Source organism: Aulostomus chinensis, chromosome 12, assembly GCF_037954235.1.
Source record: "Aulostomus chinensis isolate RoL2024-O1b breed Wild chromosome 12, RoL_Achi_v1.0, whole genome shotgun sequence".
NCBI classification, from domain to species: domain Eukaryota; kingdom Metazoa; phylum Chordata; class Actinopteri; order Syngnathiformes; family Aulostomidae; genus Aulostomus; species Aulostomus chinensis.
The window spans coordinates 9,281,441-9,299,904 of NC_141331.1; the positions used below are offsets into that span (position 1 = coordinate 9,281,441).

Genomic DNA, 18,464 nt, shown 5'->3' on the forward strand with positions numbered 1-18,464 from the left:
GTTTAAATGAGGCAGATGATGGCCGCGGTGTACAAACACAGAGATGGAATGTGTCACAGCGGTGAAGCAGATGTTCATGTGGCATTTAACTCAAGATTATTAACGTCTCCAGTCCACTGACCTCCGCGGTTGAAGGAAGGAGAGCGTCTGCCTGTGTGGTCTGCAGTCAGCTCTGATAACATCTAGACTAAACCGCACATCTATGTTGGGGGCATAGCTACGTTCAGTCTGACAGTGAAGGCTTGGATGTTGGCTGGTGTGTATGCTGAGCCTCCAAACACTCATGAGAAAGTGGTTAAAACCTTAGCAGTACATAAAAAAAAGCACGCCTCCCTCGGTATCACCGTTTCTAGTAATGCAGTCACACACTCAGGATGAATTTTAAAAAATGAAGTTTATTTAATGAAGTGTAACTTAATCCAAAAGGACTACAACATTGCTGCCATCCATCTATTTTCTACTGCTTATCCTGTAAAGGGTCGGGGGGCTGAAGCCTAACCCAGCAGCCTTTGGGTGCGAGGGGGGGGCTCGAACCCAGAACCTTTTTATTATGAGGCAACAGCGTGAACCACTGCACCACCGTGCCACCCACACTGTTGCCAAAACTAGTAAAAAATGCAACCCCTTCAGAAGAATCAAGTAGAGACTTGCCTTGCAGCTGTAGCTCGGTTGTAGTTTGCTTGCATCAGGTTTGATTTGTGTAAATAACCGCAATCATACACACAACATTCGACTGGGGTTTTAGAGCAAGAACGCTTTGGTGTATGGAGTGAATTTTGACCGTAATGAATAAAGACACATCTCTTTCACAGAGCCCTGCAGACCATGGAGAGGAGTAAAAACAAGAAGTAAAAAAATAAAATCAGTGGTTGCAAAAACAAAGTTTTGCCCGAAAATTTTCATGTAATCTGTATGTACTCCTGGGTCAGTTCAGCAACCAGCAGGTACGTTCTTGGAAGAGCTACGGAGGAGAATTTGGATAGATTTCTTCATTCGATACATCGTTTTGTAAATTGTTGTCACTCAACGAGGGCCGCCAGGGTCTTGACGAGTGGTCTTTGCAATGAACGTAACCTAAAACGTCTCAGTTCAGGACCCCAAAGAAAGCGTAATTTATCTGGCTTTAAAATTCCCCTGCTATTAATTATAGTTATAATACTGGTTTTCAGAAAGAATTGAAATTGAAATTTTAAACATTACTACACTGGGAACTCCTGCCTTATGCTGGATCCTATGTAAAAGTAAAAATTAATCAGCCTCTCTCTCGGGCGTGTGCGCTCCAATGTTTTGAGGTCGGCAACCCTGACGTACAGTGAAGGGAACTTGTTGGATGCATTTGTTTATTTCATGTTCTGCTCTACAGTACGTGAATAAACATGTCTCCTCACCACCAGTGACGCCACTCCAACCAGCAGACCCAGCAGCAGGCCCACCATGAACAGTCCTACACTTCGAACCAACATGGTCACCAGGCCACACAGAGTCCCGATGCCCAGGCCGATGCCGACTGACGCTTCTATGCTCAGCTGAGTGTCCATCACTCTCTCCTTGTAGCACAGCATGAAGATCACCACCGAGCCAAACATGAGGCCTGTGAGGAACAACACCGCCTTGAAGCATCTGTAGCCTGGAGGGGAGACAGCAAACAAATCAGGGTGAAGCCACGACAAGCACACAAACACCAGAGGCGCCTGTGTGTGTGTGCATGTGTGTGTGTGTGTGTGTGTGTGTGTGTGTGTGTGTTTGTGTGTGTGTGAACAGAAACACCTGTTCCATCACAGCAAATACCTGAAATCAATAATGACAGGGTGATTATGACACGTGATGCTGGCTACAGCCTGAATATGGACGCACACACACATGCACACACACACACACAAAATGCTATACTAGGGTTAATAAAGCTGTATTAAAGGTCAGATTTGATCGATTACTTTCAACCACTGACAGAAACACCCTTAAACTTAATTAAAACAACGACAAACAAATTAAACAAATCAATTAAACTAATTAATAAAAGAGACCATCATCAACCCAACCTCATTAATACATGAAATGGCAAGGACCTTTTTACATCACAGTACATGATGGCCACATGACATCAGTTACATGCCAATGAAAAGTGAATCAGTATCGTTCAGTGCTGAAGACATAAAATCCCTGGTTCAACAACATGGCGCTCAAGACGGTTGGAAATGCTGTTGAGGAAACTACAAAGCCTCTTCACTGCTGGAAAATGATGACATATTTTGTTCATTAATTACATTATTTTGTACTTTTGAAGAAGTTATATCTTTTGGTATGAACAGATTGAATAAAGAGAACATGCTATATCACAAAATAACCAAATAGAGCGACCAACTTGGTCTCAAAATAACCAAATTGAAGGAACAACTTCTATCTTGTGGGCTCAACAATACCAATTTAAGGAAAAGACTTGTAGCTCATGGCCTCAAACTGACTAAATTGAGGTAACCAGTTATATTTCATGGCCTCAAACTGACTAAATTGAGGTAACCAGTTATATTTCATGGCCTCAAACTGACTAAATTGAGGTAACCAGTTTATTTCATGGCCTCAAACTAACTAAATTGAGGTAACCAGTTTATTTCATGGCCTCAAACTGACTAAATTGAGGTAACCAGTTATATTTGATGGCCTCAAACTGACTAAATTGAGGTAACCAGTTATATTTGATGGCCTCAAACGGACTAAATTGAGGTAACCAGTTTATTTCATGGCCTCAAACTAACTAAATTGAGGTAACCAGTTATATTTCATGGCCTCAAACTGACTAAATTGAGGTAACGAGTTATATTTCATGGCCTCAAACTAAATTGAGGTAACCAATTTATTTCATGGCCTCAAACTAACTAAATTGAGGTAACCAGTTTATTTCATGGCCTCAAACTGACTAAATTGAGGTAACCAGTTAATTTCATGGCCTCAAACTGACTAAATTGAGGTAACCAGTTTATTTCATGGCCTCAAACTGACTAAATTGAGGTAACCAGTTTATTTCATGGCCTCAAACTGACTAAATTGAGGTAACCAGTTTATTTCATGGCCTCAAACTAACTAAATTGAGGTAACCAGTTATATTTCATGGCCTCAAACTGACTAAATCGAAGGAAAAACATCTATTTTGTGTCCTCAAAATAACTAAACTGAGGGGATTCCTCATTTTTCTTTTCTGTGAGAGCTCAACAGTTTTTAACAGCTAACTTTATGGTTTTATAATTGTTACTGAAACTGTAATAAAATTGAATAAGCAATTAATTAATTGGTCGCCAAGCTTGAAAACCCCGTAATCTTGTGTTGCCAAAACTGATTTTATCTCCGCTGAGCTTCTCCCGGGGACCAGGTTCTACCACTCTGGGATATGGCACAAACAATAAAACATTCAATAAGAATTTATCAAAACACGTTCAAAGACTGGATGGATGATTGTATGACTGTTCCTATTACATTCTCCATTAGTCATCTAAAAGGGAAATTATTATTGACCAGTAATGCACCAGTAAGTTACGTTTGATAAACTCTTATCATACTTCAGTTACAGTTCTCTCTCTCTCTCTTTCGCTCTCCCTCTCTCCTCTGTCTGCTGATTAAATGCTCATTATTTTGTGGTTTTTTTTTTTGTGAGACATTAATCAAAATGAAAGGTTTTGTTTATTTTATCACACTGAGTGTTACAACGTAATGAATGACCAGCCAGCTTCCTTTTCGGGGGAAGTTTGTTTACACCGACAGATTCATTTCCTTATTGGAGTGTGGAGGAAAAAGCAGATAAAGTGCATTTTCAAACCTTTATAGAATTGCCTCAAAATAAGATAATCATCTTATTACAAAAGGTCATCCACATTCATTAGTCTGGCGTGCTGAAGACAGCAGCTGCTCTCTCTTCTCCCTCACATGGCCCCTTCTGGCTTTCTTGGCTTTCTGTCTTCTTCTTTCTCACAATGTCTTGAATTTTTAATGCGCTTTATTGCAAAAACATCAGAATAAAAGACCCCAAAGCATTGAAATTTCAACTTATCATCCATTTTAATCTCCTTGGTCCTTGCTTCTGTGCTTAATAATGTTTGCGCGTCTCCTTTTATTTTCTCTAGACGTCTCCTTCTTTCTCTCTGTGACTGGATTCTGTCTTGAGGGGAATCAACATTAGATTGTTATCTTTGTGTAATCAGGCGTTGCACAGCTGAGCCAAACAATACTCTTCCTCTCCTCCAGACCACTGTCCATGCTCCTCCCCCGTGACCATACCTCATTTATTTGACACACTTCTTTTCTCCCTTCTACTGGGCTGTTTTTCGCCCTAAATCCTCAAATATAAACAGACGCTGTATTCTTCAAAGCAGCTTGTTATCGCTGATTGGTTCCGTTTTTTTGGTTGTTCCGTCAGTTAAATTACGCAATAACTGTCGGGAGGATGAATACTATACTTGATTGACAGGGAGGCCTGGGGGAGGAGCCAGGGTTTGTCCATTTGATCTTTACATTGTGAGATAAGACATGTTTTTTTTAACATTTTCAATACTTTTGGTATTGGTATAATAGTAATTACAGACTTTATAATGATTTATATTTCTTTAAAGTCGCTATTTTGAGTTTGGGTTTTTTTTTTTACATTATTGTAAATTTCTCAAGAAATGGAGCTTTCCAGCAGTAGCGATCAAAGTCGGCTCCTTGATAAAAGTTTACTTAAGCGTGGCGCAGCTGGCCTTGGTGGAGGTCTCTGAGCGCACCACTGGTTCTTCAGGCCAGATGAATACAAGTCTGACAGAGAAAGTCAAGTCTTTCTAAAACTACAACCTCAACATTCGGTGGAGTAATAAACCAGCGTGAACACTTTCCATCACATAACGTCCAAACTAATTATCAAGTGTTGAGATATCTCACCTCGGCTTTCCCTTTTCTACCTGACCTGCACTTTTCTTACAATCTGGTTTCTACTTTCACTCCCCTTTAGTTTAACTGTTCCCCTCGTTTTTCTTCTCCTCCCTTTTTTATTCCTCATTGCTCCCCTCACCCTCCGTCCCATCTGTTCATGCCAGCTAATGCTGTTCCTCTGTCCCTTCTCGTCTTTCTCTTGTACATCTTTACCATCACGCCCGCTGCGTCTTTGTATGAACACTCAGTATTCCAGGAAATATGAGTTGAAATTTCTTCTCTCAAATGTATCACTCCTCACTTCAGAAATGCTGCAATGAAACATATCAAGAGCTAAAACGTGGTCTCTGCTGCCACTCACTCTCAGTCTGTGTTGGTCCTCGTTTCACATATAGAGATTAAATGATGGCAACTTTCTAAAAGTAATTCCTTCATTTACAATATTTCCGCGGAGCATAACTGCATGAATTAATCAATGCGCCGCCTTAGTTGTGTTCACACATTCCTGGATTTGAAATGAGGCAGCACTAAAGAGAACATGTACGGAAGTCAAATGAAGAGAATAAACTCTGGGGTGGACCGACGTATACAGAACCAAGCCTGGGCTGCACTATGTTTTGCTGGTGGAACCGTGAAAGCTGCACAGTGTGGCAAACCCCCAGGTGACCTTTAGAAAGGAGGCAGCCAGGAGGGCACTGACGCCTGCTGTAATTGTTACTCAAGGATAATCTGGACGTACAAGAATCACTTGGAGATTGATGGTGGAGAAAATGGGAAGGTTAACTAATCTAATCCCACATATTAGGTCGTTGTACTGCATTTGGCTCATTAATTAGGGATTAACATACATAAAAATGACTAAGTGGGGGATCTCCAGACCTCCACGAGGGCGCTATTGCCTGGCCCTGAATAAGTGAACAATATTTGTAGCAATATCCGTTTCTACAGGTGACCCACTATCTAACGGCAATGTTCACACTTATAAGTAGATTTTTTAAGGCATCTGCTTTTTTCATTGGCTCACATAACAACAGCAAGACTGAAACCTCGGGCGTCGCCATTTTTAATTAAACAGCAGCTGTGTAAGTAAATAAGTACACGAGGCAACCTGAGGCAATACACAGAAATACATTGTACCTTGAATACATGAAACCCTCTGAGTGCATTGTCATTATTGCAGAACTTTTATACCATTTTGCTGCTCACTATTCAAATGACGCTAAAACTTTTAATTAATCTTTTTATGTGGCAACACAAACAGCCTTTCTTTAAAAGCCTGTAACCATCTCTCTAATTATTTATTGATTAGCCTTTCCTGTGATTACTTTACATTCAAACTCTTTAATTCTTCTCATGCAATCAAAGGAAGTGGCTCTCTGAGCACCAAAGTCAGCCTCGATTAAGAACTTTAAATGTTCCTCTCAATCATCTTTTCTGGGTTTCTGTTTTTTTGTGGCTCTTCATGGCTGTTATGATCAGTACTGCTTGATTTTATGCTGCTTTATGCGGCTGGGATGAACTCCAATTGTGTTTTGTGCTTCTGTATTATTCTACTGATGTTTTACCATTTCCTGTTACTTTGCATGGCTTGTGTTCTGAAATTGTTTTCTCTCTTCTTCTTCTTCTTCTTTTTTTTTTGCTTTATTTTTGGTGTCTTGTTTTCTGTGTTGTTTATGTAAATGTGTACGCCTTTTATTGGTTTCAGAACATCTCGTACTGGGACTACAGTTAAAAAAAATGAGCCAGCTGGCTAGCATGGGTGCATTTAAAAATATGTTGATCAATGTGTGTTGTCCTCATAAACGAATAAATGAAACACGGATGAATCTTTTGATTCCCTCTGAGGGAGGAAAAACAACAACAGCTATGAAATATGAGGCAGTCCATCACCAGATCGGACTGGTGTTTATCATCAGCAGGATAACGCTGCTCATTTTCTGCTTTTATTTATTGAGGTTTAGTTGAAAGAAACAGCACTTTAAGAAAAAGCATAAAATATAATTTAAAAAGACAGCAGGCAGTCAGATTTGTCTTTTTTTTGCATTCAAGGAAAATGCCAAATTTGGGAAATGCACTTATTTCACTCGCCCCCCCCCATGCATTTGGGTAACAAAATTCTGCCTGACCGCTTAGCTTAGCACCATGAAAAGTGGGGTATGGGAAGGTGAGCATGCCTCCTCAAAAACTCCTGCGACTAATCAGGATCACGGCTGACTTTGTAAGAGAGGAGATGAGAATTACTTCTGCACAAACCAAGATCCTGAACCTGCAGTACCATTACAACAGAAGGGGGAATATTGGTTCCTGTAAATATGAAGAGAAACAGGACTTGCAGGCCTCTGTGACATCAGCAGACAGCAGCTATTTCACTTAACTGATGGTAATTATCCACCAGGTTGTAGAACACATTAGAACACAGCCAGTTTTCTCAGTGATTCCATTTAATGCATGAGGAACTTACTACATCTAGAGAGCTTCAGGTGGATTAAAGCTTTGACTTCACTTACCGAAGAAGCAGTAGATGATTCCGAAGAGGCAGCTCATGGAGCAGACCACAGACGGGACGATCTCATATCTCCTCTCAATCTCCCGGTCACATCTCAGCCCCACCTCGGCCAAACCCAGCAGCTGGCTTGTGGACCCCATGTTGACCGGAGCGAGGGGAGCTAGTGTTTCAGGGAAGAGAGTAGAAGGGTGGGGGGTGGGGCGGGGCAGAGGGGTTGTGATGGGAGCCGCGAATCAGTGGGCCTCACCCATTGGCATGTGTCTACCTGTAAATGGTCACGGAGGAGAGAAAGAGTGATGGAAAGAGAGAGAAAAAGAATGGTTATTGATTGCTGAGCACTCAGCTGTGAGTGCTGACAGAGCAGCAAACATCCTGCAGAACTTTGACAACAGGAAGATCTCAGCACTGCTACTATCACAGAAATGACAAAAATAAATAATTTGACCACGACTTAAAACTAAACCGCTGAAAAAAGCTGCAAAAAACTTGTTGGGAAATATTTTGAAATATTTGACTGGTAGAGGAAAATCTGCCGGGCACCTCACACATAATGGTAACCACGGGAAGACCGAGTGAATTCATTTGCATTCATTTGCATTTTGTGGGAAATGTGTGGCAAAGCAAGGCTGCTTGTGAGCCCCCAAGATAAAGAAAGCAAACACTTCAATGTGCATACACACACACACACACTCACACACATACACGCACACACACACACACACACACACGGACCCAGATGGTGTTGAAGCAATTTTGGCCCTCGACTACATAAACTGCTTTTTTTGTTTTTTATCCTATACTGTAGTTATAACATTCGGCCCATGGCATCACTGCTCGATTAAAAACATGTTTTAATGCCCCAACAGCATTCCAGAGCTTGTGCCCCTCCCTCATTGACTCCCCTTGTCACAGCTACCACAGCCAATGCATGCAAATCCAGCGCCCTGCAGAGAGCACCATCCATGACTGCCCGTGACCTGCCATCACTGGTGACAGCCAGGTAATGATTGTGTTTGTTACACTGCGGATAGCTGAAAGCTCATACTAATGTTTCTTGTGAAACACGTAGAAACAGAGACCATCATCTCAGTGTGAGGGGATCATTTTGTTGAAACCTGTTGAGTATTAAACTTCTGTTTCTGAGAGACCATCGTAGGATTAGACGAAAAGATCCGACCGTCCGCACATCCATGCACGGTCCTGAAGCAGGCGTTTCAGGTTGGCGCAGTAACTTCTGCCTGGGATTTCCAGTATAATCACGCCTCACTGATAGATTTTGCTCCTGAATTAGGTTTTGGCTGCAGTTAAGTTTGACTTATTTCCTTGTTCTTCACAAATCGAATGGAAAAATTAAAGTACAAAACCCTTGCATAAGATTTGGAAGCATTTTAACCCAGTTTGAATAATGTTTTTTATGTTTATGCTAACTGGCGACCTGTCCAGGGTGAACCCCGCCTCTCACCTGTAGATGCTGGGATAGGTTCCAGACCCCCCGCGACCCTTACTAGTAAGGAATAAGCGGAAGGTGACGATGGATGGATGTTTATGCTAACCTGCCTCAAATGTTAGGATTTCTGCAAATTTAAAAAAACATGTAATGAAACAGCCTGTTGTTGACGCCTGGCATAAACGAAACAAAACTCCAGAGAGACCTTGAGGTCTGTGTGCAGCTAAAATCATAGAAAAGATGAACGAGAATATTTTTTCTCCATTGAGGTGAAAAGTGCACAACCCAGATGAGTCAAGAGCATGAAACAAATCTCATCTGAGAGAGAACAAATTCGAATTTGCACCGCTGTTTTAATTTAACGCACAAAAAAAGTATTGTTCCTAGTGTTATGTAAGATAACGCAGGTTGTTACAATATTCAGTAAATTAATGTTTGCCTACAGTACATAATTAGACTCTGCTGACAATATTTAATTGGTTTCCACTTGGGGAACAAAAAGGGCAAGTTTTATATTAAACTGTGGGTCGGTAATGAGCAATTACTGAAACCATAATTCCTCTTTTGTAAACGCCGTATAACAAAAGCCTTCGCAGTGAGATGTTGAGTCGAAATGCTGCACTGTTGCATAAAATATACTTTATTCTTAGACAAATTAGGAGTGCAGCATCCGCTGCTGACACGCTGCTTGGGAAACCAAACCTTTACTTTTTTTTCTTTTTTTTTTCTTAAAAGCAATATTTGATGACTCTGTGGACTTCAGTCTGATGAAAGTTGCCCGAGGCGTCCTTTTGGATCCTTTTTCTGTTATATCTCTGCCATAAGTTCATAAAAGTGATCAAAGTCGATTACCTTTCCCACATCGTCTCTGAAGACTTCAGGGGGCAAACCCAGTCACATCGCATTAAAAACCCCTCTCTCTATAACTTCATCTCAAGCTGAGATCTCGCAGGGATTTTACAGTTTTAGCAAGAAAAACAGCGATACATTAAATTCATTAGGATTTAAAAAAGTAAACCTCACAGCTGCTCTTCAATGTGCAGGATTCAAGGACCTGTTAGCTACACACCCACACAATGCTGCACACTTTCAAGCACCAAATCCCGTAGGTTTAATTTCCATTTGAGACACAAATTAAGACCGACTCCACAGTAAATACCTTTAAATAGACGCATCATTTAAGTGCCATAAATGCAGTGGGTTCCTCAGCAGAGCCAGATCTTTCATGAATAAATTACATAGAACTGCATCTATTACGCAGTCATGGTCTTGATCTCTATCTGGCATCTCTTTAGATGACACTTTAATCAGTGAAAGGTGTGTGTGTGTGTGTGTGTGTGTGTGTGTGTGTGTGTGTGTGTGTGCACTTCCTCAAGCTATTCAAGGTTTTCCAGTGTGTTTGTAATCCTCGCAGCCTCCGCGCGGCCCCGATCACAACTCTTTACTGATGAAACCTCCGACCTCACTCCCTTCCAGATCAACAGGGAGCAAACACAGTCTTGAGGGGGATGTCGTGAATTCAATTTACACCTCATTCATTTTGGACAGCACTTAAAGCAGAAAAATAAACAGCTTGTTTCCATTTGGGGGAATCGATGTCGGATCATCTTTTAAACATTTTCAACTGACGGGGTCAAAATGCAACATATTCTCATGAAATACTTGCATGACATCTGACAGAAAGTTACTTTTCCGGCATTATTCCTCAAATATCCAGCAAAGTGAGCGATAAAAGCACCTTTGGGGTTTTTGGGGTTTTACTCCCTGCAACGGTATAAGCGTATAAAGTTGTTTCAAATGTGGAAATAATTTGATTGATCAGAGTCTGAGAACGGTTCCCATTGGTCTGCTAACACTGACGATGTGCCCACAGTAAAGCAGGTAGGCGCTGCCTGTGAGGACCAGTGTTTTGTTTCTTTGGGCTCTTTTTCGAGTTGGGGAAAGAATCAAATAAATTAAATCAAATATATATTATTTTTAAAATAACCCGGAGTTGGAAGCAGTAAATTATAACCTTTTTTTTTTTTTTTTTTTTTAAACCATTCCTGTTCAGCAGCTGGGCCAAGCAGTATCGATGTTCCTGGTGCCTTGTTGTACTGAAGCAGTTTTACTCTGCAACGGAGGAATCTGATAAACTCCTCCTATCGCCATTTGTGTTTAATTTTATTAGGAATGGTATTGGTTCATTGATAAAGCAACCGGACTGAGGCTCAGGAGTGGATAGGAAGAGAGAACAGGGACAGGATAGGGAAGACAAGGACGGGGGGGGGGGGACACATAACAACAACAATAGCAGAAAAACCAACAAACAAACAAACAAAAAACATTAACAACAATAACAACAGAGAGAAAAAAAAGGAAAAACATTGGTTGCAGAATTTCCAGTGCAGATTTACCATTTCGTTTACTATAATTTTTCAAATAAATGTCTGAGTGTGTGATTATGGACCAGCTGTGCACCGCATGTGTGTATGTGTGTATGCACGTGTGTGTGTGCTACGGTTTGTCTTGGATGCTGTGGGTAGCTGACTGTAGCTGATGTGGGGGACCAGAACATCACGCCCCCAGTCCAGGATAGCAGGCAGGTCAGGACCAAGCCACCAGGGCACCCAGAAACCCCCAGAACACAGGGAGCCCCAGGCGCACCCCCCCCCCCCCCCCCCCTCCCAGGAAACAGCCACGGGCCCAACCCATGCCAGGAGCCGCAGGAAAGCATAGGAGCAGCAACCCCCGCCCAGGGGCAGCCCACAGAGAGACAGGGCAGACAGAGGACCCATAGACCCCCTCCAGCCTGAGATCTGGCCAGAGCACCCTAAGGGGCCAGCAGCGAGGCCGACACCCGCCCACACCCCACGCCCAACCTTTTTTGATAAATCTTTGTTTAGCAAATTTTGTCGAATGAAAAATGTAAATAATGTGTATGATGCAGTACATTTTACATTTTCAGTATACAGTCCATGTCCAAGTACCATCTTCTGGAGTTTTAACTGAAGTGAGTGTTTCTTTTTTTGTATTCTTGAGCGTAACAAGTACACCAGTACTGCTCCCCTGAAGCATATCAACCTCCTCTCATTACAGAATCCCAGCAAACCTTCTACTCCATCTCAGTGGGTTGCAGCTAGATTAAATGTTAATTGTTGTTACTTTGAATCCATTGTCTTAATCTGATTTTCTCTTTCAGGTCACTGCACTTGTCATGTTAAGTACATACAATCTACCTGCTCACACGCACACAAACGCCCCACCAGCATGTGTGTGTTGGAGGAGAGGGGGGATAAACCCTTGTTACAGTGCATTAAGAGGTGATGATGTACTGCTGCACGCAAGCATCACGCCTATGGTTGCCATGTCTTTAGAGAACATAACACCCACTTACTTCACTTCCTTGAGACTCAATGGTAACAAACCTTAGTAGAACCTCAGACCAAGACTTCCCTCTTCACCAGACACAATCACAGCTAAATATAATAACCACAATTATTTTTGCTCAGTATTGAGCTCATACTGATTATCACCGTTACTCGCTGATGTAGGAAATATTGAGTTGCTTACCTGTTATGCTATGTCAGACCTGTTGAAACCAAAGTGCTTCAAAGTCGGTTCTTTTTGGAGTAAAATCTTTCCGTCGTCTCACTAAAAACGTGAACAGAACGAGGCAACGTAATGTGGCAGGAACACCTTTGTTGATCTTGACTGTCTTCATAAGCTACGGAAGGCCAAATTTGATGATCTGTTTGTCCCCACAGACACATTCAAGACCCCACAACCTGTGGAATACACACACACACACACGCACACACACACGCACACACACTAACTTCAGTACTGATTTGGGAAGCAAAAAGCACACCGTCACTAATCAATCCCTCAACTTAATTCAAGCCCTAACCACATTCGTTTGGTATAATTAATTGGAATCAATGAATAAAAGCCAAAGAATTTAATAGACTTCAGTGACTATAAGATCCACAATGTCCAAAGAAAAGCCTGCTCAATGTTTCCTTGAGTCATTAAGGCATCTAATTATCATCTGAGAGCAAGAGTAGCCATCGTACTCTTCATCAGAACTACTCAGGTGGGTTGCTTGTCATTACTAATACGGAATTAAAAGCATTAACACGGAATAAGATGAAATATATTAATGACACGGTATGAGGCAGGCTGCCTGTGGGAGACGTCAGGAGCGTGTGACTCAGAGCTAAATGGAAGCTGATTAGCATTAATACAGGGCGGTTAAAGCCAGCAGACTTTGACAGCGATACTGACCCTGCCTCTGTATCAGTATCAAACTACATGCGGTCCTTCATTATCACCAGAGGGGTCTGTGTGACACACAAACACATCCTTCATCCAGGAACATGCGGCCGCAACCCGGGCCAAAAACCGGAGAAGTTACTGGCAGACTTCCAGTGTCCTATATGGGAAAACTCCAGTGACTCCAGAGAGGAGAGAGACTTCATTCAGGACCCCAACATAAAGATCCGGGTGAGAATGAACGACAGGTGACGCTCCACACAAATGATCATCTCATCATGACAATATTTACACTATCAACCCACCCGTTCCATTCTACAACCGAGTATTAGGGCCAAATTGGGTGAAAAATACTTGCAGAGGCATTGAGTGGTAGTAGCAATATTACAAGACAAAAATCATAAAGCTATGAGAATAGAATGGTATTTACAGAGAATGATACTATTAGAGTACCTGCATCAGAAGTAAACAAATCAGGTGAGTACAGGCAGCCTCCTTGGCAACAGCAATGCCGTTCTCTCTTCAGAATAGATGCAGTTTCTTGCACACTCTTTCTACTCTCCTGATATAATTTGGTGCCAGAAGATGAAGTATTTCCCCATTTTTGAAACCAGTGCTGAAGTACAATTTCACAAAGCTCTCAGCGACCCACATTTAATGTTCTGATAGCTCTCTTCTAAGATAACAGGCAGCAGCCAGCAAGTGTTAATTCTTTAATTCAGTTCCGTGTCACATTAATCATCCTCTTTTTTTTTTTTCTGACCTTGATTTCTTGATGCGCCTCTGGGAATTTTTGAGCTGCTGATTTTGATTTAGTTTTAATCTCAATCGCTTTACTAAGAAGGTATCAGTTTTCGTCTCCTTTTAGTGCATTTCATTATTGTTTGTTTTCTCATTTCCTCATCAATGAGATCTGAAAAAAAGGGTAGATAAATAGTAGGGTAGAAGACTAAACAGAGATTCCCCCCTCCAAAGGCCATGTAGGAGCTATAATACAAGGCCCCATATTACTTTTATATGAGGCATTTTATTACTTAATGGTTCAGCTCCAAATCCATTATGAGTTTCTATAATGTGCCTCGTTTTGTTTTTAATTTTACTTTTTTTTTAAAGCACTTGTGAGTAGAAGCACTTCCTGAATGGTGTTTTGCTACACTGAGTCGACACTGTTGAAGTGACTTAGCGGGGTTTTGACCTCTTGCTGACTGAGTGTTGTCGGCGTCTTTAAACTTTCTTTGGTTTATATTGCCACTAAAAACTCGCCGTATATGAATGTCAGCGTTCAAAAGAACTTAAAAAAAAGTAAATAAGGCCCCTGTGCAGCGTCACCTCTCTGAGTCTCAAACACAGAAAACACTTATTTTCGTGACAGTTTTTAGCGAGTCAGATGTTGCAGTTATCCTCAGTTAACACCTCCCAACTGTAGGCGCTGAATATCAATTGAAATGGGAGAGGATTTTGCCGGTTCAACCCTGCGGTGACCCGACACTGTCTGCATACACAAAGAGATGACATGACTAGAGAGAAACCCACCCTGTGAGGTCAGAACAAGCAGGATATTATTCAACAATGTCAAATCCTCTCTGTTTCCATAACAACCAGTAGCGGTAGAAGGACCCTTCCACCGGAACAGGGGACTGGTCTCTAAGGGAATGTAAGAGCCCACCAGTGGTGATTTCTTTGAGGCCTTTGGCAGCGAACGGCCCCTGACCTCTGATCCCTCTCAGCCACTGCCTCTATTACTCAGCATCATGTGAGGGGAAGCAGAGCAGACATTCGGCCATTTGTTTGCGAATAGCTGAATGCACCAATTGATTCCAAAATAATGATATAGCAAGCATAGCTTAAGCCTATAGCTTCACCCATCACTTGAGTAATTACATAAAATAATAGCTTGAATAATATAAAAATAATAGCTTCACAGCCGAGCCACTCCAGCGTTTGTATGTTGGGCTTGCAGCAACATAACAGTCCAAATCAAACTATTGTAAAGACGAGGATAAGCAACCTTGAAGGGGCCGAATAAAAGATCTGCTGCAGCAAGTAGAATGTTTCAATGCCAGTAAGTTCGAGGGACCTTAATGTTTCTTTGCTGCCATGGTGTCGATTCCCACTAGGCAAAGATGTGGCTGACAGAGAAACAGCACGCAAGCACGAGCTGCAGCCAACTGACCAGAATCGTGTTATGCTGCTCGGTCCGAGTCACATTGTTTCACAGAGCCACGACTGCGTATCGTGCCATATCGTGCCATATTTTTGTCAGTGCACGGAAAAAGAAAACAAAAAAATAAATAAATAAACAGACACAGCGGACATTGAGGAGGAGATCATAAAACAGTGAAAGGCGTTAGAAGCAGAGATTCCATCTTCCACAGAAACAATTTGCACTTGAAGTCATCACACACCATCTGTACTGAGGTGGAACGTATTCTCAAATGTGCTGTGGGCCCGTTTTTGTATGTGTCTGATGTCGACTCTACCCTTTCTAGAGCAGCCAAAATCATCACGGGATTATAGAATTGTGCTCAGCCTAAAAAAATGTGGGGGAAGGCATCGCGCTTTAAATTAATATTAATGCCAGATACCAGTTCTACTTCACTGTTGGTTTCTCTGTGTGATAAACAGCAATAATAGACCTCAAGCTTCCTACTCAGTGAGAGGACTGTGCCTCCGTGTCCCTTCAGAAACAGAGAAACTTCAAATTATTTCAGCGGGTAAATTGTTTCTGCCCATGTTTATCAAGGTTGTTCCACCTCACAGAAAGATTTAATTGACTAGTTTCACTTGAGAGCTCTCGTATGTAAACCCTGTGGTGACACCAGCATCCGCACGCCGCTGCGTCCTTGCTTTTCCTCCCAGCAGTCTAACGGGAAGCACTGAATCACTGCACAGCATGTCTGACACAAATCACAGTTCATGATGAGCTCGGTCATACCCTTGCTCACACGCCTCTGTCAGGCCAATAATGGCGGGTTACGCATCAACATTGCTGACAGTTTAATAAACTTTCTGTATTTTTGTGTGCTCGCTGTTGGAGTGCTGCTTTGTTCCTGTCGTTTCCACGCCAGCGGTAGATTATAGTGTAGATGGCTGACACTATAATAAGGGTTTTGTGATTTATCCAGTTCTATCACATCTCGTATTCACTGGCATGCTTTGACACTGTATTTACAACTCAACAGTTTTGCGTTGACTTCGCCACGACAACTGTTGCAGGACAGTTACATTAGATTTCGTGTATCACACTGAAACGTTCAAAACATACACCTGTGCTCCCTGAATAAACATCAACCGTTCAGTATCTCTAATTGTACACTAGATCAACACTCCAGGACAAACAGGATAAATGTTGAGAACTAAACCCTGACAGAAGGTGTAGTTGTCTCCTCCCTTATTGTGTGTGTAAGTCTTTAAAAGCCTTAAGCTTCACTTCCCCAAACCTGCTGCTGCCTGGATAAATGATATTTTCTAATCTTCTGTGATTTTGTGCAAACTGACTGGGAAGGAGATGAAGTGTTTGAATAAGTGTGTGTGTGTGTGTGTGTGTGTTTGTGTACGCATGTGTGTGTATGTCAGTATGAATATTTCAGAGGCCCCTCACTGAGTCGTGGTGACAGAGCATCACCGGAACGAGGACACGTTGCTCTCCAGAGGAGAGAGGGAGAGTGAGAGAGAGAGAAGGAAAGACAGAGGAAAAAAAGAAAAGACAAAGAGATGATTGACATAATTAAACAGAAAAAAAATGCTGATTAAATATCACGTACGAAAGTTTCAGCAGGTTCAAAAGACAGAACTGTGAACCTTCGTCCCGAATCTCCACCTGTGTACTGGAGAGCATAGCGGTCAGACGTGTGTGAGCAACTGGGTTTATCTGCAAGGTACAAGAAAGTTGAAATGGATGTTTCCGCACAGACAGGAGTCTGACGACTGAAATCAAAAGACAGTATTGATCTTTGCTCGCGGCAACTTGAGGTCAGCTTCCTGTGTGTGTGTCAGTGTTTGCAAGAAAACAACATCATCCTGAGCTAAATCAGCCCGAAGTGTTACTGTGCCTCCATTTTTGTAGTTGAAGATTTATGACTTTACTCCAGCAAAATGGGTGTGAACTCTATTTTTATTTTTTATTTTTTTTTGTGCTTACAGCAGCAAAAAAATATCACTGCGCACAGTTTTCTCTTGGAAACTCTCTGAAAACATCTCAGTTTGTTGAGGGGATTTTTTTTTCTTGCACATTTTCCATTCGGCACATGTAATATGTTGCAATACCTTTTGTAGCGGAGCAACCGTGTGAGGGAGCCAAGGTTGGGTTGGGTGATTCACTTGGTTGTAGTTCACTAGACTAGAGAAGGATGGAGATTTAGTTCAACTCAGGTGAAATGTTTTCAAGGTAAACCGCTTTAATACCACTAAAGCTATAAGTGAGACCCTACCCCCCGGCTCAGGTCGAGACCATCAATACCCAGCGCAGGGAGCCAGCTTTCCTCCGAATGAATATTTTCAGTGTAGCCCAGCTAGGCTTTCGTGGTTTAACTTTGACGACATTCAATCTGCAAAGCGTAGACGATGTTTTGACTGCAAAATACTAAAATATCCAACCAGGACAACTTCTAACCCCTTTAATTTAAACAGTAGTACATAAATGTTCTGTATTGAAGATTATGAATATGAATATAGCAGTATGAATATATTACGTCTATTAAGTCTCTCCGTTCTTCTCTATACAGTAAAGAGACAAAAGCAGTGACCTCCCACACTAGCGATACTCCAGAGCGCAGTCCAAAGGTGGACAAACCTTACAGATTTAGTCCCTCTACCACAGTTGGCCAATAGAGCAATAAACTACAGTCAACAGGGGATCCGGGTTGGATTAACGTGGCAAAATGGATCAAAAACACATTTCAGTTCCCCAACAAGAGTGGGTGTCATGGTACATCCCCACTGTATCGCAAGTTTTAAGGGGTTAAAGCTTCTTTAGGACCAAGAAGTGTTTTACCCAACCACATTTGGAATTCATTCATTGTGTTTTTCAAGTTTCGCTACATCAGAGCTTTCAAAAAAAAAAAGGCACAAAAAAACCCTACATCAAGGGAGCATCTATGTTTACCCTTTTTTCATGCAATACTCCAAAGCGGGTGAAATAAGTAACAATAAGATGATGAGTGTAAGTGGACTTTGTGGTCATCAGGGGAGCAGACAACCAAGCCCGATGACTGTGCTTGGACTGTCTTCTTAGTGGCTCTTCTGTACCTTTATTCCCTCCGGTTCCCGTCATTGTGCTTCACGTCACCTCAAAGAGTACGAAGATCTCCTTACTGCATATTGACATCATCTTATTTTCTAGTAAACAAAAGCCCAGTGTGCATC

General features: G+C 41.8%; 1 protein-coding gene across 4 annotated transcripts in view; it reads right to left on the reverse strand.

The window, feature by feature from the left end:
• Positions 1-18,464, reverse strand: part of tmem198aa (transmembrane protein 198aa) — a 38,508-nt gene that overhangs the window by 12,554 nt on the left and 7,490 nt on the right. For 2 of the 4 annotated variants that reach the window (XM_086219954.1, XM_086219951.1), the window contains exons 2-3: positions 7,401-7,664; positions 1,389-1,627 (exon numbers count right to left, since the gene is read on the reverse strand). In XM_086219954.1, coding sequence (XP_086076080.1) covers positions 1,389-1,627; positions 7,401-7,539 — 378 coding nt within the window. In that variant the 5' untranslated portion in view covers positions 7,540-7,664. Of the gene's footprint in view, positions 1-1,388; positions 1,628-7,400; positions 7,665-12,398; positions 12,754-16,864; positions 17,245-18,464 lie in introns of those variants that run through there. The other 2 variants (XM_086219953.1, XM_086219952.1) reach the window with 2 other exon arrangements.